At 43.8% G+C, this 25,973-nt stretch overlaps 10 protein-coding genes across 10 annotated transcripts; 7 read left to right on the top strand and 3 right to left on the bottom strand.

Moving 5' to 3' along the window:
* Positions 1 to 319: 319 nt before the first annotated feature.
* SAMD00019534_026320 (hypothetical protein) lies at positions 320 to 1,744 on the top strand (the record flags this gene model as incomplete). Its single annotated transcript, XM_012901930.1, has 1 exon — positions 320 to 1,744. One exon carries the CDS (start codon positions 320 to 322, stop codon positions 1,742 to 1,744), a length of 1,425 nt encoding a protein of 474 aa, XP_012757384.1.
* Positions 1,745 to 1,929: 185 nt separating this feature from the next.
* SAMD00019534_026310 (hypothetical protein) lies at positions 1,930 to 3,531 on the top strand (the record flags this gene model as incomplete). The annotated part of the gene is made up of 2 exons (XM_012901929.1): positions 1,930 to 1,992; positions 2,074 to 3,531. The coding sequence occupies 2 exons, from the start codon at positions 1,930 to 1,932 to the stop codon at positions 3,529 to 3,531; spliced, it is 1,521 nt and encodes a 506-aa protein (XP_012757383.1).
* Positions 3,532 to 4,171: 640 nt separating this feature from the next.
* SAMD00019534_026300 (hypothetical protein) lies at positions 4,172 to 10,302 on the top strand (the record flags this gene model as incomplete). Its single annotated transcript, XM_012901928.1, has 5 exons — positions 4,172 to 5,502; positions 6,566 to 7,098; positions 7,169 to 7,599; positions 7,663 to 9,718; positions 9,785 to 10,302. The coding sequence occupies 5 exons, from the start codon at positions 4,172 to 4,174 to the stop codon at positions 10,300 to 10,302; spliced, it is 4,869 nt and encodes a 1,622-aa protein (XP_012757382.1).
* A 1,125-nt stretch (positions 10,303 to 11,427) lies between these two features.
* SAMD00019534_026290 (hypothetical protein) lies at positions 11,428 to 13,978 on the top strand (the record flags this gene model as incomplete). The annotated part of the gene is made up of 8 exons (XM_012901927.1): positions 11,428 to 12,037; positions 12,109 to 12,158; positions 12,224 to 12,286; positions 12,738 to 12,755; positions 12,831 to 13,026; positions 13,097 to 13,242; positions 13,393 to 13,739; positions 13,933 to 13,978. Coding segments are annotated over 8 exons (1,476 nt in total), but the record flags the coding sequence as incomplete, so codon positions are not given.
* A 1,811-nt stretch (positions 13,979 to 15,789) lies between these two features.
* Positions 15,790 to 18,308, top strand: SAMD00019534_026280 (hypothetical protein; the record flags this gene model as incomplete). The annotated part of the gene is made up of 2 exons (XM_012901926.1): positions 15,790 to 17,091; positions 17,229 to 18,308. The coding sequence occupies 2 exons, from the start codon at positions 15,790 to 15,792 to the stop codon at positions 18,306 to 18,308; spliced, it is 2,382 nt and encodes a 793-aa protein (XP_012757380.1).
* A 156-nt stretch (positions 18,309 to 18,464) lies between these two features.
* On the bottom strand, positions 18,465 to 18,959 carry SAMD00019534_026270 (hypothetical protein; the record flags this gene model as incomplete). Its single annotated transcript, XM_012901925.1, has 3 exons — positions 18,465 to 18,536; positions 18,616 to 18,723; positions 18,840 to 18,959. 3 exons carry the CDS (start codon positions 18,957 to 18,959, stop codon positions 18,465 to 18,467), a joined length of 300 nt encoding a protein of 99 aa, XP_012757379.1.
* Positions 18,960 to 19,257: 298 nt separating this feature from the next.
* Positions 19,258 to 20,210, top strand: SAMD00019534_026260 (hypothetical protein; the record flags this gene model as incomplete). Its single annotated transcript, XM_012901924.1, has 3 exons — positions 19,258 to 19,326; positions 19,401 to 19,546; positions 19,628 to 20,210. 3 exons carry the CDS (start codon positions 19,258 to 19,260, stop codon positions 20,208 to 20,210), a joined length of 798 nt encoding a protein of 265 aa, XP_012757378.1.
* Positions 20,211 to 20,257: 47 nt separating this feature from the next.
* SAMD00019534_026250 (hypothetical protein) lies at positions 20,258 to 22,123 on the bottom strand (the record flags this gene model as incomplete). Its single annotated transcript, XM_012901923.1, has 6 exons — positions 20,258 to 20,775; positions 20,845 to 21,268; positions 21,336 to 21,575; positions 21,670 to 21,790; positions 21,851 to 21,962; positions 22,033 to 22,123. 6 exons carry the CDS (start codon positions 22,121 to 22,123, stop codon positions 20,258 to 20,260), a joined length of 1,506 nt encoding a protein of 501 aa, XP_012757377.1.
* A 289-nt stretch (positions 22,124 to 22,412) lies between these two features.
* Positions 22,413 to 23,992, bottom strand: SAMD00019534_026240 (hypothetical protein; the record flags this gene model as incomplete). Its single annotated transcript, XM_012901922.1, has 5 exons — positions 22,413 to 22,809; positions 22,871 to 22,940; positions 23,205 to 23,610; positions 23,696 to 23,870; positions 23,955 to 23,992. 5 exons carry the CDS (start codon positions 23,990 to 23,992, stop codon positions 22,413 to 22,415), a joined length of 1,086 nt encoding a protein of 361 aa, XP_012757376.1.
* A 754-nt stretch (positions 23,993 to 24,746) lies between these two features.
* Positions 24,747 to 25,869, top strand: SAMD00019534_026230 (hypothetical protein; the record flags this gene model as incomplete). The annotated part of the gene is made up of 2 exons (XM_012901921.1): positions 24,747 to 25,053; positions 25,205 to 25,869. Coding segments are annotated over 2 exons (972 nt in total), but the record flags the coding sequence as incomplete, so codon positions are not given.
* Between the last annotated feature and the right edge of the window lie 104 nt (positions 25,870 to 25,973).

Genomic DNA, 25,973 nt, shown 5'->3' with positions numbered 1-25,973 from the left:
AAATTTTTTCCAAGTCAGCGAGTTGGTGTGAGGGCAAGGGCAAGGGCAAGGGCAAGGGTAAGGGTAAGGGTTTGATTCAAGTCAAAGTCATTCTAAGAGATAGAAAGATAGAGATAGAGATAATACAATAACGACAACGACAATGACAATGGCAACATGTTGCGAGACACATAAGATGAGGACAGAGTTTATATGTTTAGATTGTAAAGAGTTGTCATGTCCTGTTTGCTTGGCTGTTGGTCATAAGGGTCATGTATTTGATCATATTATCAACATTAAAAGGAATATGGCAAAGAGGGATTACAACTCATTATGGTGTATGCCAAGGTTGAAACAACTTTGGTCTACATTACAGCAATGTGCTTCATCATATCAATCACTCGAACAGAATCATTCAGAGATCACCAGTCACTTTGAACAGTTGATCAAGGTGATCATCGCTCAAGAGCACAAAGCAAAGAAACCCATCATCGAACAGATGGAGAACATTCAATCAACAATCAATAACATCATCAAGGAGATCAATGATATCAATCAAATCATTGACCCATCATCGTCATCTTCTGCCTCATCACTTGGCGACCTCAACAACAACAATAATAATAATGATCAAGCAGCTGTATCACAAGTGATATCATCAATCACATCATGTTCATCAATCGAGCAGTTCATTAATAGTACATTGGTATCATCACAGACCCAGACTGAGACAGAGATGAGTGACAACGACGATGCCCACATGATCGTGACAAATGATGATATCACTCAGTTGTCAATGATCAGGAATCATTCAAAGTACATTGATCAAGGAGGATATCCTTTGCCATCAAAGGTGGAAGCATGTCTGGTCACGGCCAATGTCATCAAGCTGGGTGACATCAAGAAACAGATTGGAGCATGCTTCAGGGATGTGGCCTTCTCTCAAATATTCTCAATGCGTAACAAGTCTCTGTCAGTGCTCTCATTGGAATCATCGAGATGGACACATAGAGATACCCTCCTGCCCCTTACACATATAGCCTCATCAGTAGTCCATGCGGGCAATTATATCTATGTGTTTGGAGGAAAGGAAACACCAAAAAGTTACCTAAGATACTCCCTGGATGCCAACATGCAACTTTATACTGGCGTCATCGATGGAGTTGATGGAGGCCGCGCCATCTCAGCTTGTTATGATGGTGATAAGCTCATATATCTTGTCGGTGGTTCAGATGATGACAAATTCCTCAACAGAGTTGATTGCTTCGACATTTCCACTCAGCAGTTCAAGAAGGTTGGCCAGCTCCCTCTTGGTATGGGCTTTGCCCGCGTCCATTACCATCGCGAGACATTACTTGTCATTGGAGGAGAGACACAGTCACTGAAAGGCAACAGAGATATAATCTCGTTCAACGTAAACACGAGACTCAGCAAAGTGATAATCAAAGACATACTGAATGACTACCTGGATCAAAGTTGCTATAATGGTCGCGACAACATTTATTTGTTGACAAAGAGCTATGCACTCACCAAGTTCACTCTATCAAACAAACAAACAACTAGCCTTCAGTGTCCATTAAAGCTTTTACAATGTCCATTAATATATGATCGATATACCGATATCATTTACAGACTAGGTGGAAAAGGCAAGAACTACTCCTATTCAACACAAGATGACCTCTGGAGATTACTCGATGACGATGACACGATAGACGATCGATCATGCTTTGGATCATGTTTGTTTGAGCGCAATACCAACTCATAGTCAATAAAGTATTCAACCCTTACCCTCGCCCTCGCCCTTACCCTAACCCTAACCCCAACCCTCACCCTAACCCTTACCCTTGCCCTCTCCAACCCTTAATTACTCTACACACTTCAGTCTAAAAGATAGAGACAGTAGATAATAGATATAGGATTGACAACTACATCAATACTAATACATCTACAATGACATGTTGTGAGACAAATAGCTTGGGAACAGGGTTTATCTGTTTCGATTGTAATGTATTGGTATGTTCAGAATGTTTGAAAGGTGAGGATGAAGATCACAATCACAAGAATCACAGAGTTGATAATATATACAATATCAAGGAGATCATTGCAAAGAAGGATTACAATGCATTATGGTGTTTGCCAAGACTCAATCAACTTTGGAAGACATTACAACAATGTGCATCATCATATCAATCGTTGGAGCAGACCAATACATCAATCACCGAACAGTTTGAACAGTTGATCAAGGTTATTATCTCTCAAGAACACAATGTCAAAGCACCAATCAGAGAACAGATGGATCACATTCAATCAACAATGAACAATATCATCAATGAGATCAACAATATCAATCACATCATTAATCCATCATCTTTGTCACAGATCTCCAACATTGACAGCAATGACATCGATGAAGTATCTCAAAAGATATCATCAATCAACTTGTATACATCAATCGAACAGTACATTACCAACACAGTCCCAACTCAACAACAGTCATTGAACGATGACACCGGTGACACTATGCCGCCCAATGTCAAAGCCAAAGACATTGAACTGTTGACAATGATCAGCAATCACATCAAACATACTCAACAAGTACTCTACGATGAAGCAACGACCAAACGTCTGGAAGCAAATCAAGTGAGGATCAAAGTTGACAAGTTGAATGGAGTCAAGAGACAAATTGAATCAAGCTTCAAGCTCATCAAGTCGTACTATACCAGTGGCCATGCCATCTTATTCAATCTCCAAGGTGGCCAATTGTTAGATCTCGAGTCATTACATTGGTCACCAATTGACAATGTATTCAACACTTCAATCCAAGGTTACTCTACAGCGTCCATCGTTCATGCTGGCGACAGTGTCTATGTGTTTGGCACCGAGAATTCGCCAGAGAGATACTATCAATACTCATTGACAAAGAAGAAAGGCCACTGTGCCGGGATGGTTGGTGTATCGCCTGGTCGCTTCGCGTCCACCTGCTACGACGGTGACCAGCACATCTATCTGGTCGGTGGAAAGACTAGCGATGGACTTTTGGATCGAGTCGATTGCTTCAACATTGCAACGCAACAATTCAGACAAGTTGGAAGGCTCCCAGTCGGGATATCGCAAGCCAACATATTCTTTGACAAAGACATCCTGTATATTGTCGGGGGAGAGGTGACACCACCTTATGTCAACCATGGCATTCTCACATTCGATCTCAAGACCCTGGCCACTAAACAGCTGGTCAAGAACGAAATCTGGTTCCAGAATAGGGCAATGTGCTTCGATGGCCTTGACAACCTGTACTTTTTGGAAAGCACAGGCCTGGCGAAATCTCAGACTCTGAGATACACATTGTCCAACAAACAAACAACAAGGCTTGCACATCATCCATGTGTTTGCTACTCACAATTGCTATATGATCAAGTGGATGACGTAATCTACCAATTCGGAGGTAAAGGAAAGAACTACAAATATTCTGTTGAAGACAACAAATGGACAACTATCAAGGACAATGATCAATTCAATGATCATATTTGGAGTGGAGCATGTTTATTTCGCTGATTGATTGATGAAGAATCAAAAATTATAAAAATAGATCTTTAGACCAGGTCTCGTTTGTTCGTCTACTTATCTCTTTGTAGACGACAAAGTTTCTTCTCAACGTTTGTTTGCTGTGATGAGACCTTGTTGATCAATCAACCAAATAATATAAATAAAAAGTAATAATTGTAGTTTGGTGATGAGTTATGGTTCTTATCATATCAATATCAATTGATTGAATCAAACAAATAATATCAAGAAAATAACTTGAGTTGTTCGTTTTCAGAATGCGACCATCTCAACAAATCAGGACTTTTCATAATCATGAAGTTCCAATAATGAAAGATTGAATATGTTTGCAAACTCGTGAACGCTAATGTTCACACTCACATGAAGTTGTTGATATTAGTTTGATTCAAAGAGATAGAGATAGAGATAGAGAATGGATAATATTATTCATAATCCAACAACAACACCAACCATATCATCTTCGAAGACAAGATGTGAAATGCATAACCTAGGAACAGATCTAATCTGTTTCGATTGTAATGTGTTGGTCTGCCCTGCTTGTCTTGGAGCTGATCACATAGGTCATATGTTTGATCATATTATCAACATTAAAAGGAATATGGCAAAGAAGGATTACAAGTCTTTATGGTGTATGCCAAGGTTCAATGAACTATGGAAGACATTGGAGCATTGTGTAGCATCCTACCAAACTTTGGAAGAGACCAACTCATCAATCACTGAACACTTTCAACAGTTGCTCAAGTTGATCGTGGCCCAAGAGCACCAGGCCAAGAAGACAATCAATGAGAAAAAGGAACTCATTCAATCAACTATCAACAACATAATCAAAGAGACCAACAATATCAATCACATCATTGATCCATCATTATCCTCACTCTCGTCCAACAACAACAACAACAATGATGAAGATGATGTGTCTCAGATGATATCATTATTCACCTCATGCACATCTGTTGATCAGTTCATCAACAACTCAACCCAGATTACACTGGCCAATCAATCATCGAAGGCTGAAGATGGCACTAGTGACCATGAACTGTTGTCAATGATCATCAATCACATCAAACACACACAACAAGTGCCTTATGATGACCAATTGAGATCGACTATTGTAGCAAGTCGTGTCAACACCGATGCTGTCAAGCTCAATGATATCAAGAAACAGTTGGAATCATGTTTCAAACTGATCAATGACAAAGAAGAAGCACCAAAGGTTGTTGCTAAAGAACCTATACGCCCTGGACACATCCTCTCATTGTCCTCAACAAGGAGCCCTATGCTCTCACTTCAAACAATGCAATGGACACAATCAGCATTTGCTTTCAAAACAAATGGTCGAGAGTTCATTGCTTCTGTCATGACAGCCTCTGTCTTTGCTCGTAGAAGCGTCTATTTGTTTGGAGGCTCCTCTGCATTTGGCATATACACTCGTCTGTCTTTGGCAGACAATCAACTCCATGAAGCACCAATGGATGGTATCGCCCCAGCCAGAATGATCACCGCGTGTTATGATGGAGACAAGAACATCTACCTCATCGGTGGGTTTGACATCCACGACCATTTCATTAATCGAGTCGATTGCTTGAACATTGACACCCAACAGTTCAGTCATGTTGGATCACTTCTCCATGTTGTGGGCGAAGCCGCGGTATACTTCAACAAGGGCAAGCTAATTATACTAGGTGGAGAGACATCCCCTCACTATCATCTAGTCCGTAACATTATCTCGTATGATGTCAACACACAGGCCACCGAGGTGCTAGCCCATGCCATCCTGAACAACCCCGATGACCCAAGTTGCTTTGATGGTGGTGACAACATCTACATCCTCACCGGTGAATCATTCATCAGATTCACCCTGTCAACTAGAGAGACTGCCATTCTTACCAGGAAGGAAGATCCTCCAATCAATCCAAAGAAGAGATCTAGATTGTTCTATGATCCATCACTCGGCATCATCATGTACATCTCTGGTCATGGCAATCGATCACAATATTCAACTCAACGAAACGAGTGGACTGAGTTAATAGCAAATCCAAATGATCCTAGATGTGAAAGCCTATGTTTGGTTCATTTATAATTGGTTGGATGGGGATGGTCCCACTTACGAACTTCATCTTGGTCTCACTTTGGTGAACTTTCAAAAAACCAACCTAACTCTCACATCCAACCCAACTTTGTTCATTCTTTCATTTGGCTGTTCTTACAACAATCAAAGAGATACACACAAACATAGTTATAACAACATACACAACAACAATAACAACAATAATAATAACTAATAACACAATCAATCAATAACTAAATCAATAATCAATCAATCAATCATACATAAGACTACAATGTCCAATCAGAAACGATCACCTGAATTTGAAGATGCTCTGAATCTTTGTTTTAAACTGATCGATCCTAATACTTGTTCTTCTTCTACAACAGACTTAAGGTTAGACATTATATATATATCTATCTCTCTCTATCTCTTCTATCTCTCTCTATCACTCTCTTTGGGGACATCAAGCCAACACACAGCACAGCCGGCTAAGCTGCGTGCATCATTATAAGGACAGGGTTGAAAATGTGAACAACTAACCATCGCAACAGACTCTAATGCAATGCTGCTGATACTGCCTCGTTGCTTTGCTTGCTAATGTGATACTCAGCTCGCTCGCTCACAAACAACACATCAATCAATCAATCAAACAATCAATCGGGGAAACAAGAAAGTGATTGATGTGATTAGATGTAACGATGGATATTTCAGTGGCAGCACATTGGATGCCCGTTTGAGTCTGTTGCTGTTGGAAGGGATGTGACCAAATGAGTCAACTGATCGATCATCGCGCCAACATAATAGGTGCGTTGCGCATTTGAACAGTGCTGTGCTGATGCGTGTTTGACTTCTTGGCAGGCTGGGTTGCCCAAGAGCTGGCGACGATGTCTCACTGAGCACTGATGGGGCGGGCCTTCAATCACTCAACTCAAAAGTAACAATCCTAACACCACCTTCCATCATATCATCATATAGTGTCGTCAAGGTAGCAGTTCAATCATTGGTCGATCTCTCGATATCAGTCTATTCCAACTCTGCACTACGCATCAACATCTTCTCAAAGCTGTTGGAGATCATACAGTCGCCACTCATCTACCGCAAGGCAGTGGTGCGCGCAGCTGTCTCGGCGCTGGGCGTCATCGTCTGCCATGAAGAGTCGCTCGTCAATCAGACGATAACATTCCTCGCCAAGATACTCGAGTTCAAGGGCGAGAACCTACAATATCTCAAGCGTGTCTGCATTGGTGCGCTAGGTCGCATTGGACGTCGCTATCCAGTCTATCAGAACACATTGCTGATACCGATGCTCGAGCGTTACTTTGACGCCAACATCTCGAGTCAAGACGTGGTCTGTGCCATCCTCGTCACATTCGGTCGCTTCTCACAAACCAACTCTGAGCTGCGAGTCATGTGCATGTCTCGTTGGCTTGAAGCCATCGACAACACCCATCACCTCTTCAAGTCAGCAGGTATCCATTCCCTCGGCTATGCATCATGTCCCACCGCCAGTAAGTCATCCTCCTCAATCGACCACTCGATCAATCGATCAATCACTAACATACACGCACTCCCCACCAGACGTCGTCAACGACAAAGAGATAGAGGCATTGTGTTACAGCAAGGCTATTGGATTGTTACAGTATCACAAGATGGAGGACTACAAGGGCGACGATGAGAGCGACCCTTGGAAGAAGGAAGAGGTCTACCAAGTGCAGGTGGCCGCCACAAAGGCACTGGGCCTGCTGGCACGCTCAAACCCCAACGAATGGCTACCCAAGCTCGCCAAGATCTTCAAAGCTATCCTCTCATCACCACGCTACCAAGGTGCTGTCAAGGCAGCCGTTCTCTACATCTATGGCCAGGTAACCTACTACCTCAACTCAACCTCATCCCCATACTTCACGCCACTCAAAGTGCTACTCTTTGAGCTGTCAGCCGATGACAACCCAACAGTATCTGCGCCATCCTGTTACGCACTGTCCAAGTTTGGCCTATCCCATGAGACCAACGTATGTTCATTCAGCCTAATACGCATACTCATACATACACTAACACCATCCACGCTCATCCAGTACCTCGAGGTAAAGACTATCCTGCGCATGAAGATAGCAAACATACAGCAAGCCAAGCCTGAGACATTGGTGAACTATTTGAAGACTTGGTGCAAGATCGTTTCAAAGACATATAGACCCATACTCAATCAATGTAGTTCAATCATCAGTCCTCTGTACGCTGACCTGTACAGCATTGACTCAAACCTTGCCAAGCGTCTGCCTCTGCTCAAGAACAAGATGCCCATTGGAATGCCCCATGGCGTACGACCGCCCAAGCTCCAGGACCACATGGGCTTGCTGGAGACCGCCTTTGGCAACTACCAGCATCTCCAGAACCTGTGCCACTGCTTCAGCCCCGTCGTGACACAGGCCATCCTCACGCTGATAAAGAAGCCAGCACTATTCGATCACAATGGCTTCCGCAAGGCATTACGCGACAAGATCCTCATTCAGAGGAACAAGGGATTCATGCTGACGGGCGAGGAGAACTACGAACCTGTTCTGAAGGAGCTGAGTCTAGACATATCCAAGCGCAAAGCATTCATCCAGGTGCTGAAACAGCCTGAGCTCCTACTCGACAAGCCCAGGCCAGAGAAGCCCAGGCAGCAACAAGAACAGCAGCCACAGCAACAACAACAGTCTATTGTCATTCAGATGCCCGCCAAGTCATTGCAGTTCAAGCCACATGCATCCATCGTCAGACAGAAGGCAGCCAAACAAGATACCCCTGCCACATCCTCCACCAGTCAGCCGACCCCGCCCAGTGGTCGCTCACGTCCATTCTGGCGTGAGGAGGAGTATGTTGGCAGCTCGATGGAGCAACGTCCAATGCCCACCTCACCAAGATCAGTTGATTCGATCACTGGTCTCGTGAACAGACCTTCATCATCACCAGCACTACTGTTCGCCCCTCTTGAGCAAATCCCCATGACGCCACCTTCTGAGGATCAGCAACCAATCACATCACTGTTTGCCCCTCTGCCCTTGATCAGTACAGAGTCCTCATCAGCGACAACATCGACAACCCCTACCTCTTCACTGTTCACTCCACTCGCGCCAATTGAAGATACATCATCAACATCCAACGCCTTCAAACCATTGCCACTCATAGATGAAACTCAATCATCACCCTTGACTATCCAAGACCAGGACCATGATCCATCAGCTGTCCAGGGCAACGACAATGACCTTGATATCGACAACAACAATGATGGTCATGAGCAAGATCAAGAACATGAAGATGGCGACGCGGTGATCATAACATCTTCATCAGACACAGAGGACGATGACGATGATGAAGAGGATGACGAGATGACATTGACCATCGATGATGATCAAGGAGGAGACAAGTCAACACAAACTAGCACAACGACAAACACGATACTTGGAAAGCGATCAAGATCACTATTGGACCATCTGGAAGAGGACAGCACACTTGAGAACAGTCCAGATGCCATCATCGCCAGAGAGTTGGCCAATGAGACAGACCCACAGAGGATCAAGACCATCAACAAGAAGCTACATACGTTTGAGAAGGACTTCAATAAGCGTATGGCCAAGCTGCAGGCAGGTGGCGCCAAGAACAACACGGCCATTGAGTACCAAAAGGCCAACTACCCAGCTCAGAAATTGTCCAAGTTCAAGAAGACACTCAAGCATCTCAAGAGGAAAGAGACAAGACTAGCCAACCGCATTGCTCAAGGCAAGTTGTCCAAGAATGACAAGAAGAATCTTCAACATCAGCCACAACAACAGCACAACAACAACAACAACAACAACAATCAGATGCAGACAAAGCAACCAAAGCAGCCCAAACAGACAAAGCAACAAAAGCAACAGAAATCGAGCAACAAGAAGCAGAGGACAGAGCCTAATAACCTCTATGTTGGAATCAACTTTGAAGACAGACCTCGAGTCCAACCCATTTGTCAGTTCTACTCACTTGGCATGTGCAACAAAGGTGCCGAGTGTACCTTCCGCCACGAAGGTCCGATCGAAGAGCGCAAAGTTGGTGCATGCAAGTTCCTCAAGATGGGCTCCTGCCTCAAAGGTGCCGAATGTCCATTCTCACATGGTATGTATACATTCATTCATTCGTTGATTGATTGTGATTGACTAACTCATCATTCTGAATTGTTAGACCTCAAGCAAGAACCATGCAGGTTCTTCAATCTACCAATTGGATGCACAAAGAAGGATGATTGTCCTTATGGTCACTTCATATCGCCAGAGTTCCAACAAAAGTTGAAACAAGAATCGATTGAGTATCATAACAACAAGCAACAACAACTTCAACAACAGCAGCAATATCCTCAGTCACATGATCATCAACAACAACTTGGAGTTCCTCCTCAGACACAAACACATACTGCCGACGACAACATATATAGTGACATGAGTATGAATGACATCAGAGGTGGAGGAGGTGGACATTATATGCCACCTACAACCATGGTCACAAGTGCCATTCCAACTCTGCCAATGTCACCAGTCAACAACATGTTGCTGCCTCCTCACTTGCCAATCATGTCAACTCCAATACCATCTACATCTACAACTACCACTTCGACTACTACAACCAACCAACCACTTAGACCAGTTAGCTCACCGGTCACTACTACCACACCAACAGTGCCAGTATTCTACAAGAGAATATAAACTTTAACCTTTCCAATCTAATCTAATTATTTAAATTTGAACAACATAATAAATACATGTGTGATTGGCGAGGACTGAGAGATCGTCCTTGCTATGTATCTACGTCATCATCCACTCATCCATCCATCATAATCCATCGAACAATAAATTAAATATTATTACTATATATTGAATCAACAAATAATATTATTCAAACAAATAATAATGTTCCAAACAATTATAAAGAATATTAAAGTTATTAATAAATGTCCAATTGGAAATAGATATTGTTCAAATACAAACTATACTGGATGTTTATTCTTAGATAATAGTCATACATTCCAAATAAGTGCCAATGTTTATAGACCAAGGATAACCTTTAGGATTAGTTCTGGAACAGTATATTCGTAAGTATTTAAATTAACAATATATTTATTTAATTTAATTCTTTTTATTTAATTATTCAATGTTTCAGGCATTTAACTACAAGTGAAGCGATACAAGCTGGATTGAAGGGACATAAAAGATTGATTGGTCAAACTATTTTGGATAATGGTGAACCAATATATGATTATATATGTCCAGGAGAGATGATAATTGAAGGTATTAGAAATGAGATGGTGTTCCTTGTATCACCTTTCCAAACAAATATATTTGGATTGGATGCAATGAAGAGGTTCAATTTAAAATTGAATCCTGTTAATGGTTTATACTCCATATCTAAAGATAAAGAATATGGTATTAATGATTTCCCCCAATTGGATATTAAGGAATTGATGAAGAATAAGGATATTACTGAAGATGATCTTGTTCCAATTGCAGAACTCCCTACTTCACCAAGAGAGGCATTCAATGACCTTGAAGTACAAAGATTAGCCAACACTGTCATACATTTATCATCACCTTTTCCTCACCATTCATGGTACTTCCATTTCTGAAGTAGATTTGAAGTAGGATTGAGCAAACATACCCTCACAGACATACCCTCACACAAATATGAATCTTGGCAATCTGAAAAAGTTGGGAGGTTATGGGTCCAACAATGTGAGGTGAATATTCAAACTTTGTTAAAGACATCAAAGAATGTCATTCATTCAGTCAATCAATCAATAAATGAATCATAGATAGATAGATATATAGATATAAATGAATCAAACAAATATATTATTGTTTATGATGATGTTGGCAATGATGTTGGTCGTTGCAATTGCCACATCGTCACCTAATACACAACAACCATACGCCTCACCAGTCAAGAACAACAAGAATGATAACAATGATGATAGTGATCTGATACAATCATCGTTGAGACTATTCGATAGTAGGAAGCCTCCTCCATCAGTGTTTGAATTGTTCTACAATACATTGGAGTCATACATGAAATCAGATGCTGCAGATACATTGGACGATGAACAGGCAGAAGCAGCAGCAACAACAACAATATCAATGAATGGCAAATCAATCAGATCAACAAAATCACAACATCGTACTGATAGTCTATCAATCAATGATATGTTTACAAACTTCAATCACTTTGCTCATCAACTTGGACAACTGTACTCGACTTCAAAGAAGGCAAAGGTCAGCGTCAGCAGTCCGACTATGCGCAAGATCGATCCCAACACTCCACTCTTTCCCGCTGTACATAAAAGTTGGAAGCAACAGCAACAAAACAAACAACATCAGCCAGCACTATTAGTACAACAACCAAAAAAGAACATTGGTCAAGAGGAGTTGGAGTTGGCTGACACACCATGTAAGTACACGTACATGACAAGCGGGTACATACAACAGTATCACTAACAAACGATTGTGGACCATGTACAGCCAAGTATTGTTCAAACAAAGGATACATGACCTATCAAGAATTGGACACTGTAAGTTGGCGATGACCTGAACCCATCAATCAATCAATCATACTCACGCTTGAATGAACCAATAGAACTCTTGCAAGGGACTATCATCATGTGCTCCACATCTACTGATATGTAATGGCAATACCATCAAAGTGAATGGTTCAACGCCAGTCACTCCTGGATTCAACTACAGCTCATGCCAGATCCTCCAGGTATGTGTTCCAATCAAGATCATTCAATCAATCAATCAGCTAACACTTTGATCATCAGATGAAATGCTCGCCAAGCAATCAACCAATGTCAATCATTGACTTCAAGACACAGTATCAATTGAGTCAATGTCAAATCGTCAATCAAACATGTAATGATGAGTTGTTGTCTCACTGCGTGTTGCAACAGGTCCAGTGTCAAGAGACGGACAAGTCGGATGGAACTGTGGACAACACATACTTTGGCGTGGACACCTTTGGTTTCACCTGCTCCAATCAACAACTGTCTTGCAATGGCATACCCGTGCCAACATCTCAATATGGCAACTACTCCACTCAGATCAAGAATGGACAGTGCGTCGTCAACTACGTCCCATGTAGCCCGACCTCAATGTGTCTATCTCTCAATGTATGAACTCTCGCTCATTCATTCATTCATTCAATCATTCATTCATTCACTCGCTGACACTTACACCACCTCCAGATGACATGTGAGTCCAAACAAACCAACTGCTCTGTGGACATTCTCGAGAATCTACCTTGCTCGCTTGGATGCAACACACAGTTGAACACTAGCTTCTGTGACTGTCCAGCTGACACTGCTGGATTGGACTGCTCCATGAATGCCAACTACACCTGTAGCCTTGGCATTGTCCACCCAACTCCAAAGTGCACAGGAAGTAAGTAAACTCGTGATCATGATGATAAATCAATCAGATACACTAACAAGTAATGATTCCAACTCTTTAGACTTTGTACTGTCCACAACAACATGTTTTGAGTACAAGACTGCGGACACAGCAGCATTTGGATTCAACATGACCTGTACATTTGATCAACTTCCAATCAAGCCATCGCCATACCACAAGTTCAGCTATTGGATTGACATGCCCAATGTAAGTAATATTAGATGCCTGTCTTGTTCGTGATGGCTTTGGCGCAATGCCTTGCTTGCGCCCAACCAATGGTGACCACGTCGCACACGCACACACGCACAGCCCAATGCTGACTCTAAGACCGGCCTGCAAACAAACAATCATAAACAGTTCAAGCTTAGCAACCCGGTGACCTGGAATGTTAACAACGACATTGTTGACTTCAACAGGCTGTATGATTACTCTCAGACGACGAGCCAACCGCTGAGCCGCGACCAGATCATGGGCAACCAGTTGGTATGGTTTAACACATCGCTGTCCAGTGTGCCATCGCAGTTCTGGATCGCCCGACGACTCTATGTCGAGACTAGCCTTGCCATGAGTGTTGATCTCAACCAAACGCAAGTGAAGTACTTCATCAAGTCCAGTGACTATCCGCTCAACAACGCAACGTTTGCCAAGATGCCAGGATGGAAGATCGCACTAATTGTCATTGGCAGTGTACTTGCCTTTGCAGGGTATGTTGTAATTCTACATTCACTCATTCAGACGCGCACTTCGTGACTTCAGCAACATCAACAGCTAGCTGGCTGTTACAAACAACAATATCTAACGCTCTGATTCATTCATTAACTCACTCACATGCACATCATTCCATTCGCGATTGTACAATCGACTCTGATCACATGGACCCACACACGACTACAACAGAGTTGCATTCGGCACATTCTATTTATACAGGAAGAAGCTACGTGTTGTTGCATAGGGGCATTGACAATACAAACTCTTACATCAACATGGTCATACATCAGACTTACACTCACCGAAATAGAACAGACGAATCATGTCGTTCGTCTTGTCTTTGGGACCTTCCACCAACACCTCTCGCGGCAGCGCTGCCGTGTGTGGGTGGACCGAACACCTGCCCCCCATCACTGCCACCACCGGCGCCATCCATCCATCCAATCCTGGCATCGACTACGCAATGACGAAGGGGGGTGGCATGATGATGGATGGATCTTCAACGATTTACTGTAACATCTCGCGTGAGGGTTATAAGGGAAGTTTTCCTCTGCGTGTCAAGCCGGCTTGGCCGTGAGACCAAGTCACCTGATTTGGTCGTTGGGGCTAAAATGGGGCAATGGAAGATTTTGATTGGGTCGTCAGGGACTTGATGGGGCAGTCAGTACAAAGACCATCACCACGACCACTGCCATCATGTACAATGAATTTAATGATTGTTCATACGCGCGTAACAGCTAACTATCAAAACTATCTAAACTAATTATTACTTGGACAGCAATTGCATTTGCTCAATCAATCCCTCACAGACACATACAATATAATATATTTAATCATTGACACCATCTCGATTGTCTCGACTCTTGCCCTCTCAATACACAGACACTCTTGGTCAACAGCAAGTTCATCAATCCAGTCATTCACCTTTCCCCCAGGCTTCTTGCATCACACACGCACCACATCTTTGTTCACAACGCAAACATTTGTGCGGGTGTCTTTGAGAAACCTAGACACAGAGTGGGTCAAGGTGCCCATTGTTTTTTGGTATTTTTCAACAACACAGGCGTTCATTTGGCGGGAGACATCCCATTCAATCAGAGTCACTTTTTCGATAAAGTGCGGACTTCTCTCATTATTTCAAGGATAACATTCACACACACAAACACAACATCAATCAACCAGTCAGAGTCAAAACTCATAAACAATAATTATACACCGATTTAAGGCCCCGCAAACATAATACAGGGAGCGAGTTTCTGCTCAAAGTCATTATTCTTCAACAGCAACATTCGACCCAACAAATTACAACATCCAAGTCAGTCATTCATCCAGCAATACCTTGTACTTTTTGTTTTTTTTTTTAGTTGTTGGCGTGTCACTCAAAGCAAGTTCAAGTCAGGACAGGACACACGTCTCAGACCTTTCGAAACAATCAAGGCGCGCCCACAACCAAACGTCTGTTTGTCTGCCAAGCAAACACCCGTAACGTCTGTCTCTCACACTTACCGCACAACTCGTAAGTAAACACACGTGTCTAGAGAAGACCCAACCTGTCAGCCAGACATGCCTGACTGCGTTCATGCAGGCAGGGACAACAACATCCAAGCAAGCAACCATCCAACCAAAGTTGCGAGGATATTTTCTCACCATTATTCTAACGCGCTCACCAATCACAACAATCCATCAATCCCTCTCTGGTCCTGTCCATCCCTCCCTTCCTCCGCCTGTCCATCCATCAATCCACCCACCCCTACCCTACGCTTGGACCATTCATTCAATCATTCATTCTTTCAATCATTCATTCGCTTCAATCAATCATTCATTCAAACATAAACCGACAAAGACGACGAAACAATCAATCAACCAAACGAGCTCCATCCTTCCCCTACTTCTCCTATTCTCCTATTCTCCTATTCTCCCATTCTTTCTCCCATCCCTCCTCATTCATAACATTGGTCATTGAATAGCCCGGCACTTGGCAACAGAGCAGAGGTCTGATCTATCAGACTGGCACCATCGTCTCAGCCACACGCAAAGAACAAACAGATGCAACCCTTTACCGAGAGCACTCATGGATTCACCATCCACCATAACAACAACGGCATCAATAAGAAGCGCACCACAGAGTATGACATTGACGCTGAAGATGCAGAAGAGTTGATGTTTCAAGTCGAGTCTGTGAACTCGCCTCCACTCCTCTCGACCAAGACTCCACAGCAGCAACAGCAACAACAACAGCAACAGCAGCAACAGCAACAACAATGGATTAGAGGCAATGATACAACGAGCAGCCCTTCATACCCTGTCTCGCCACACGCTCATATGCGCAAAGGACGTCGACTATTCGTCGGCTCATATCACACTTCACCAATACGCGATAACTTCCAGTTGGATCCCTCTTCAAGCCTCAACAATAACAACAACAGTGGCAACGGCAACGGCAACAGCAACAATCAATCATCATTGTCATCAGTGTTCAAGGCGCCAAACAACCCAAGTGGCAGCGCGACATGGTCCGGCGTGGGCTACCACAGCAGCAACAACAACGTCAACAACAACAATAACACGACAAATACAAACAAATATGGATCATCAGACTCGAGTGGAAGCAGTTCCAACAGCAGTAGTGGCAACTACAATCAGTATCAACATCATCATCATTCGACTCATCATAGCCCAAACATATCAATGGGCCAAAACAGTGGCGGCAGCAATGCTCTGGGGCAGCCACAATATGACTTGTCGCTGGGCACGCTATCCTCGTCACTGCCCACCTCATCCATGTCGTGGAGTCTGCACGACTACCAGCCCAGCAATCAATCAAGCGCCAGCAAGCCATTCAACAAGTCATTCACCTACTCCTTTGGCGAGTCCAAGCATCGTGTGAAGCCCGATCAAAAGGCCTTCAACGCCGACTCGCTGATGCAGTCTCCCTCACCCTCACCACCCCCGACGCCCACGCCCAAGCGGTCGTCGGCCCTGGATCGCTCGCGCGCCCTAGAGCGCTCACGGGCACTCCTGGCCAACATCAAACCGTCCGACCCATCGGACATTGTCGACTTTGGCAACTCACCTCAACTTCAATCATCAAACAACAACAACAACAACAACAACCAACAGGTGAAGAGACCACGCTCGACATCAATGTCCTCTTCACCCGTCAACATCAATCCTTTCATCTTTCACAACCGAGACAGTGGCAGCTTCAACACCAGCAAGCTGAAACACATCAGCAACCTTGACAGCACACCCCGTAACGACGACGAGGGAAACAGCAACAACAATCTTGTAGATAGCCATGTAGATAGTGTACATTCTTTATATAATCAGACCTTCCATCAGCTAAACGTAAGTTTATCCCTCGCCACACCTGTTTCCGTGTTTCCATGTGTTTTTCCGCTTGTTACCACATGTTTCCGCTTGTTTCCACGTGTTTCCGCATGTCACCACCTTGGCTCAACTAACATATCAATGTACATCATTAGCTGATAGGAGAGGGTAGCTTTGGCATAGTCTACAAATGTAGACATAGAATAGATGGATGTTTGTATGCCGTCAAGAAGTCCAAACGCCCAATCAGAGGACCAAAGGACCGCGAGCATGTTCTGCGCGAGGTCTTTGGCCTGGCGGCAATAGCCGACCCCACCAACATTGTACGCTACTACAACGCCTGGGAGGAGAACGATCATATCTACATACAGATGGAGTACTGCGATGGCGGCACGCTCTACTCCTGGGTGACGAATCGCACGCGCCAGACCGAGGCCACGCTGCTCTGCCTGGCCAAACAGGTGCTGAATGGCATCATCCAGATACACTCGCTGGGCTTTGTCCACCTGGACATCAAGCCAGAGAACATCTACGTCAACAAACGCAAGACCCGCATCAGCAGCAGTAGCGGCCCCGATGACGTCCAGGAGGAGACGCGCTACAAGCTCGGCGACCTGGGCCTGCTGCACGAGGCAACCAACAGCAAGATCTACTCTGAGGGCGACAGCCGCTACCTGTCGCGCGAGCTGCTACACGACGACATGGGCGCCCTGAAGAAGTCCGACATCTTCTCACTGGGCTGCACCCTGTACGAGCTGGCGCGTCTGAAACCGCTGCCCAAGTGCGGCGAGGAGTGGAACTCGATCCGGGACGGCCTGATCGTCGAGACGCCCGACCATCCGCGCGCCTTCTGGGACATGATCCGATGGATGATCAATCCGTCGCCGGCCATGCGTCCTACCGCCGAGGAGCTGTACGACTTTATCAACGAGTACCAACATCGCTGCGACAAACATCAGTTCTCTAGTATTCGCGAGCAGCGCAGTCATCACAATCACGAGACTGAGCAGCTGTCACAGCAGATCTCGGCCAAGATGACTGAGCTGGCGGCGTTGTTGGAAGAGCGTGAGAACCTTCTCAAGAGGCAGCAGAAGATGCCTCCACCCATTCTGCCACCCTCGGTCACCAATGGCTTCATGCCTCCTCAGCGAACCTATTCCAATCCAGAGTTCCAAAAGGTTGAGGGAGGTCTGAAGAACATGGTGCTCCTAGATCCTGAGCTGAACTGGATGTAGACAGCCAAATAAACCTCGATATATACTTATATACTTATATATATATTTATATTATATAACATAACCTAATCTAAACTAAAGGTGTTCCATTATTCCTGTGTTGCATCGCTTCAATGTGCTGTGTTGTTGCCGCTGTATCTAAGTAGTATGTGATCCTCACAAACAAGGTTTGTCTCCCTTGAGCTTCATTCCCTTGGCTCTCAAGCTTTGCTTGGCCTCCTTGACCTCCTATAATGTCATTTTGGTTAATGATCAATGATTGGTTGATTGATTGGATGAATGATTGAATGTATGAATGAATACGTACATCGAATAGACTGTCGGCAGCCTCCTTGCAATCATTCATAATCAACAAGTTGTAACCGATTGATCCCAGTGAATAGCTCGCGAATGTTACAAGTGCCCAGAATGGTAGCTATTGGTGTAATGTATTGTTCGAACGATTAGTATACTTGCTTGTAATGATTGGATCTTCATCACAATCTTTTCTACATCATCACATTCAATCTATTGAGCTAGAACTTGACATACAGCGGGTATGACTGAACGGACACTTGGTGAGAGTGTCACTGGCAGCATGTCCATCAGTAAGGCGAACCATAAAGCAAACACTGCCAAAGTGACGATAGCGACTGATTGGTATCTCTTCATTCTATTCTATTCTATTCTATATATCTGTTATGTTCTTCTGTACAAGTGTGATTGATTGTTGTTGTTGATCGGTCAATTATTACTTCATTGTCAATCACAAGTGCTTGTTCATTCTGTGCATTGTGAGTCATAGTTTGGTGATTCAGAGCCAAGGGATGGGAAGTTCAATTTTTAAAATTATCGAAGTCCGTTGAAAGTACTAATGACCATTAATAAAAAAGATGAAAACCGAACGAAAGTGTTGATCATTTAATTGAAACACATAATTAGAGTAACAAGTAATAATAACAACAACAACATGAACAAAGAGATACAAGATTTCATAAATGAACATAAGGACTTTGTGTTCCTTTCAGAGACTAATAGAGTATGTTTGAATGAATGTTCAAATGATGTCATTGATTGATTGATCAGACTAATCTAATCAAACCAAACAAACAGATCAAATGTGAGACAACCAAGCATGAGATGCCATTGAAGATTGATCAATTGAAAACTCACTTGGCATCAAAGAGTTATAAGATTGCAGTTGATCAACAATATGACTATTCATCATTCCTTCCATATATCGTACAATCAAAGAATCCGTAAAGTATCAACTACATGTTGTTGTTGCCATGTCTACAATCAAGATGGCCATCCAACTAACAAACATATACATATAACAGACGCAAGATGTATTGCAAGTTGACAAAGTTGGACTTGAACAAGAATGTAGTAGAGATCAAGAATCATATCAATGGCAAGGCTTATAAAACTGCACTGGAGAAGAGATCTAAACCAAACTCACAGAAGCCTGATGGAGAGGAGGGTGATGGAGATGATGATGAAGACAAGGAGGACGATGATATTGTGGACTTTGACGAGGAAGAAGATGATGATGCCGAAGATAAAATTGAGGAGGATGACGATGACGAAGACGACGATGATGCAGTCCCAGATGACGACGAAGATAGTGACGATGATGAAGACGACGATGAAGAAGAAGAAGTCGAGGAAGAGGACTTTGAAGGATTCGACCACGAGAAGGATTTGGATGGCAAAGAAGATGACGACGAAGAGGAAGATGATGAAGACGAAGAAGACGAAGAGGAAGAAGAGGTTGAACAACCAAAGAAGAAGAACTCTGCCAAAGCAAACAACAAATCCAACAACACCAACACCAACAATAACAAAAATAACAACAAGAGGACCAACAACAAAGTGAAGCTGGACGCCAATAAGGGAAATAACAAGAAGCAAAAGAAGTAAATTAGGATACAGACACAGGCACTGGATAGCCAATGTCATCATCATAATCAATATCGTTTATCTCTTCCATAATCTCTACTCCTATCCCTATCTCTGTCACCACCTCTATTATATCTATCTCTATCTCTGTCTCTGTCCCGGTCATTTTCTCTATATCTATCATCTCTTTGGCCGTCTCTTTGTCCATCTCTTTGACCATCTCTTGGGCCACCTCTTGGGCCGTCTCTTGGTCCATCTCTTGGGCCGTCTCTGTCGCCATCCCTATATCTATCTCGGTCGTTATATCTATTTCTGTCACTGCTGTCTCCATCTCTTCCTCTATCTCTATCTCTGTCATTGTATCTATTTCTGTCTCTGTCTCCATCTCTTTTGTCTCTGTCTTTTCCAGTGTCTCTGGACGAAGTGTTGTTTCCATTATCCTTGTTGTCCATTCTTGTCTTTTTGAGCTCTGGCTGCTTGGGATGATCATCGTCGTCATAGACATAGTCATATCCCTTTGTTCCAGTCGATAGATGATGATGAGGATTGACAAGACTACTATTGATCTTGCGTGTAAGGAAGTTCTCTGATGGGTGGTGGCGGGGTCAGTGATCAATACATTCATCCATCAATCCTGGAATTGTTCCAAACTTACTTGCTCCTTGGTTATACTTTAGTTTAGCAATCGATTGGCAAAAGTCAACATGTATCCTCCTCTCATCGATGAGTGCATTCTCCATTTTGCTGTAAGCTGCCTCGCATTGCTTCTTGGTCTCATACTCGATAAAGGCATAGGATAGTGAATCGCCAGTGACCTGATCCTTGATGACCTCACAACTCACGATCTTGCCACATGATGAGAAGATGATCTCCAGATCTGCGGATGTCGTCACCGGGTTCAGCTTGCAGACGAACAATACATTCTCTGGCGGCTTGATCTCTGCATCGGGGAGCACTCCAAGCATCTCCAACAGTTCACTTCTTCCTCGCGCCGCCTTGGCATCCAACTCTTCCTCAATCTGTTCCTTTGTCTTGCCTCTCGTATCTGCATCAATGTCCTCATCCGCTTCGAATCGACTCTGTTTGTTTGGCGTGGTTAGTCTAGCACGCAAGCCGGCTAAAGGTTCAGGACACAGCACAACATACATCATCCTTATCTTTCTTGAATGCTGGTGATGCATCTGGCACCTCCATTGAGTTGAGGTCAGGGAAAGGGTCTTCCAGGATTATAGTGTGTAGCAATCGAATGTTCTTAAGTGGTCGACCTTTGCCATCTACAAAGATGTTGTTGATCTTGCTCAGAACATCCAATCCTTCGACGACTTGTCCAAATATAGTATGCTTCTCATCCAAGTAATCATTGTTTGGTGATGTTGTTATATAGAACTATGATTGATTGAATGAATGAATGATCAGTCAGTGCCATGAGTGAGTGAGCTGATCAGCTGAGACTTGAATGATAGAGAGAGTGATCACATACTCGCGAGCCATTTAAGTTCTTCCCGCTGTTTGCCATTGCCACGGTGCCAATGTTGCGATGAGTGAGCTTCTTTGGATGTATCTCATCGTCAAAGTACTTTGCTTCTTGTCCATATAGTACTCTGTTGAATAAATGGTGTTAGTCACAAGTGATCATTCAATCAGCCAATGTTCAATCATACCCATGTATACTCTCTCCGCCACTACCAGTGTTTGTTGGATCTCCTGTCTCTGCTATGAAGTCCTTCTGTACATTGTAGAATAGGCAACTGTTATAATACTTTATCTTACATACTGATGGATTGATTGATTGATTGTCAGTGAGTTGAGTTGGCAAGCTAGGCCAAGGTGTCATCATACATACACTTCAAGAAGTTCTTGGTTGCAACTGGACATTCATCTGTATATAGGTCGATAACCAAGTCACCAAGAGTTGTCTCAATCAGTACACTCATCACTTATATATCTCTCTAACGTAGTAGTAAGGTGTATTCATTCAACAATATGTTGATGAAGTTGTCATTCAATCAAGTGATTGATTGACGAATGAAAAGTAGTGTGTTTATGGGATTGTGATGAAGTCGCCAGTTGTTGACCAAGTGATCAAGTATCACAAAGGAGTTGAAGTAGCGTTTATTACATGCTTTATGAATGCCATGGCTCTTGTTGTTTGGGAACCGAACGACTGACCGACTGACCGACTGACTGACTGAATGAGGACCGGATGGAAATACCTAACCTTACTTAGTCTCTGCGACGGTAGTGATCTCTGTCACGGTCGCGATCACCACTACCGCCACTGCCGCTGCTGCGATCGGTACGCTCACCTCGGTCACGGGTCCTCTCGCTGTCATAGTCGCCGCCTCCGCGCGCCGTGCGATCAGTGTATCGCGAGCCGCCCATATAGGGAGAGTATCTGTTTTCATATCCAATCGACTTACCATAGGCGGGCGGGTAGGGGTAGGCTGGCGCGCCGTAGCCATAGTAGGCACCCATGCTATAAGGATGAGGGATGGGTGGTGCCGTGTATGGCATCGACTTGGATGATGGTGGATAGGGATATGGTGGGGGTGGTGGATATGGATAGGCAGGGTATGTTCGCGATGTAGGGTAATCTGCTTGATAATGGCCATGGCAATGGCTTGTGTTGGTAAGTGTTCATCAAATGGATGAGGCATGTGCGCCTCGTGTCCTAAACATACTTTGTCTCTTGTGACGATCGCTGCCCATGTAGGTGCCTGGTGTTGACTCTCTGGCCCTTGATCGTTTGGACTATAAAGGGTTGTTGGTTATTGTAAGTGTTGATGTACTGTGCGTTGAACGCTACTGGATTGATTGAACGATGATTGAAAGGGTCGACGAGAGAGAGAGTGCAAGGTGATGATGATGATTGTGTGAGGGCAAGAGAGTTGTGTTGATGAGTTGACGATCATGGTGAGGGATGGATGGGAGATGGTAAGAACATTGTTGTGAGGTAAAAGGAAGGGTTAGTAGATAGAGATGTGTAAAGACATGAGAGAGGTAGAGAAGATAAACATTGACATAGGAGGAGGGAGACATTGAGTTGTGGTTGTAGTTGTGGCTGTGTGGCTGTGGCTGTGTTGTGGCTGAGACGGGCAAACGATGTTGACATGGTGATGGACGGTTGTGTTGTAGTAGTGTATGCTGAGTACCCAGCGTTGATGTCATCGTAGTGGTAGTTGTAGTAGTAGTTGTGTTGCTGCTGCTGCTGCTGCTGCTGCTGAGACGATGAATGTTGTTGAGCTGGGTGGTTGAGTTGATGAGTCGTTACCTTTGATACTTTGATCTCGTTGCCGTCAATCTTCTCACCATCCATCACTCTCATTGCCTCTTCAGCCTCGTCGGTTGTCGAATAAGTGATGAAAGCAAATCCTCTCGATTGCTTTGTGTTTGGATCAACCAGTATAGTACATTCTATAATCTATATGAATTGATTGATTGATTGGTTGATTGATTGATTGTCAGCTGAGTTGTCTCATTCATTCATAACATTATGATGATATTACATTTCCAAACGGAGCGAACTTCTCACGAAGCTCTTCATCCTTTAACTTCAGAGTTAGGTTTGCGACGTGCAATGAGTTGCCCCTGTTTCTTGTCTCTTCGGTCTCTCCTCTTCTCTCTCCTCCAGATGGCTTTGAGCCATGATGATGATGAGCATCTGATTCCTGCATTCTCTCACTACAACACATTGTTGTTGTTGTTAGTTGACATCAATCATTCAATTCAATTCAATTCAATTCATATTCATATTTATATTCATACCTGCTATCGTATCTGTCAGGTGAAGTTGATCTAACCATTATATATCTATCTGTTGATACCAATAATAGTATATGTATGTGCAGTATGTATGTTGTGTTTTGTTTGTTTGAGAATGGAGAATACTTCAATTCACGTGAATGAACACAACCTTGTTGTTTTTTTCAAACTAGCACAACATGTTGTTGTCTTGTCGATTCCAAACATCGAGTCATAGGCCTGGGTGAGTTGACGAAGACCAATCAATTATAATTACAACTTGAGTACATGTAGGAAGTTCCTCAATCCCTACTTCACTACCAAACTAAATAACAACGTCATGGTATCAATTTATGATGTGTTGATGGACCAGAGTACCTGACCATTGATACTTCTGAACCCATTATGAGTGAGCCGAAGGAGGTCCATTAATTGGAGTTGGTGTGAATTCACATTCTATCTCTAGTTACTGTGATAGATTGAATAGAATGTTGGTGATGCAAAGATGAGAAGAGTGTTTGAGGTTATCAGCCCCAATCCCAAAAAAGATATTTATTGATTTGAGTGATCAAAGTCGATGCACTCATTGGAAATTTCAAAGGCTAATCACATACCCCATGTGTCCCGTCACATTGCGACATTATGGATCTATTTACAATCAAACACAATGCCATAGGAAGGTGCAAGGCCTCCGTGGACACGGATGTGGTCCTCATCCATCCATCATCCAATCATATTCAATTACACAATCAGCCAATCACTCAATCAAACAATCATACATTATACAAATAATACATAAATTCATACAAAGTAATAATGAAGTTTGTTGTAATTCTATCTGCTGTATTATTATTTACCGCTATTGCATCGGCTTCCCAAGCCGTGAAGCTGTCTACATGCCGTGCTGTCACGATGAGTGGAGCTGGTGATAGAGGTGCTTTCGAGGCTGGTATCTTTGCTGGTTTGGTCCAGATGCGTCAGGCACTAGATGTCCAATGGAATGTCGTCACTGGTATCAGTGCAGGTTCCATCAATGCCGCTGCCACTGCCATGTTCAACGTTGGTGATGAGGAGGCTGCTTCAAACTTCCTTACAACTCAATGGGACACCATCAAGAGAAAGGGTATGTTCATTCATCCGTTCAGTGGAATGATTCCATCCTAACACCCCCACCCCTTTGGAACAATCCCACAGATATCTGGAAGAACTGGTTGGGTGGTCCCGCTGAGGGATTTATTTCCAAGCAAGGACTCTTGGATGATGCTCCACTCTTGACATGTATGCATCAGTCACAGGCTGGACCATCAATCAATCACTCGCTCACTCAACCCAATCCAATCAATCACTTCACTTAGATTTGGTCGAGAACTTGAATGCCAAGATGTTGGCCGAGTCCAACAGAACATTGTTGGTCGGTGCTACTAGCTATGACACTGGTCTGTTTAACACTTGGGAGAAGGATGATGATGAGATCGTGTTGGGCGTTAAGGCCTCGGCTTCTATTCCAGGTTTGTTCGAACCAACTGCTGTGCACGGCCAACTATACATGGACGGTGGTGCCACCTACATGACGCCAGTGACCGACACTGCCCGTCTCTGTAACGATACTGGCGCCGAGACCATCCTCATCGACGTGATCTTGGGTGTCGGCAAGCCAGAGACCTTTGACAACGTGACCAACTGGAAGACCCCATCGCTCATGCTGAGAACCGCCTCAATCGTCGAGCACAACATCTTCCTCAAGGACATCGAGACTGCCTTCCAAGCCTACCCATCCATCAAGATCAACCTCTACTACCCAAGCCAACGTCTTCCAGGTGATTTCCTCGGCTTCCAGTACTCCAAGGAGATGATTGCCATGGGAATCAAGGATGCCAATGCCGAGTCCAGTCTACAACTTGACATCAGCAACTACAACGAGTTGCTCGCTACTCTCAGACAATAAACTATCTTGACTTGTCTTGTCCCTTCCCCAACCCTCGTACCCTTACCCTACCATCGCTTTACCCTATCCTACCCTTCGCCTACACTTACCCTAAACCC

The sequence above is a fragment of the Acytostelium subglobosum genome (genome assembly GCF_000787575.1).
Source record: "Acytostelium subglobosum LB1 DNA, scaffold: scaffold4, whole genome shotgun sequence".
Classification (NCBI taxonomy): Eukaryota; Evosea; class Eumycetozoa; order Acytosteliales; family Acytosteliaceae; genus Acytostelium; species Acytostelium subglobosum.
The sequence above is the reverse complement of the archived record's forward strand: the minus strand, read 5'-3'. Positions and strand labels throughout refer to the sequence as shown.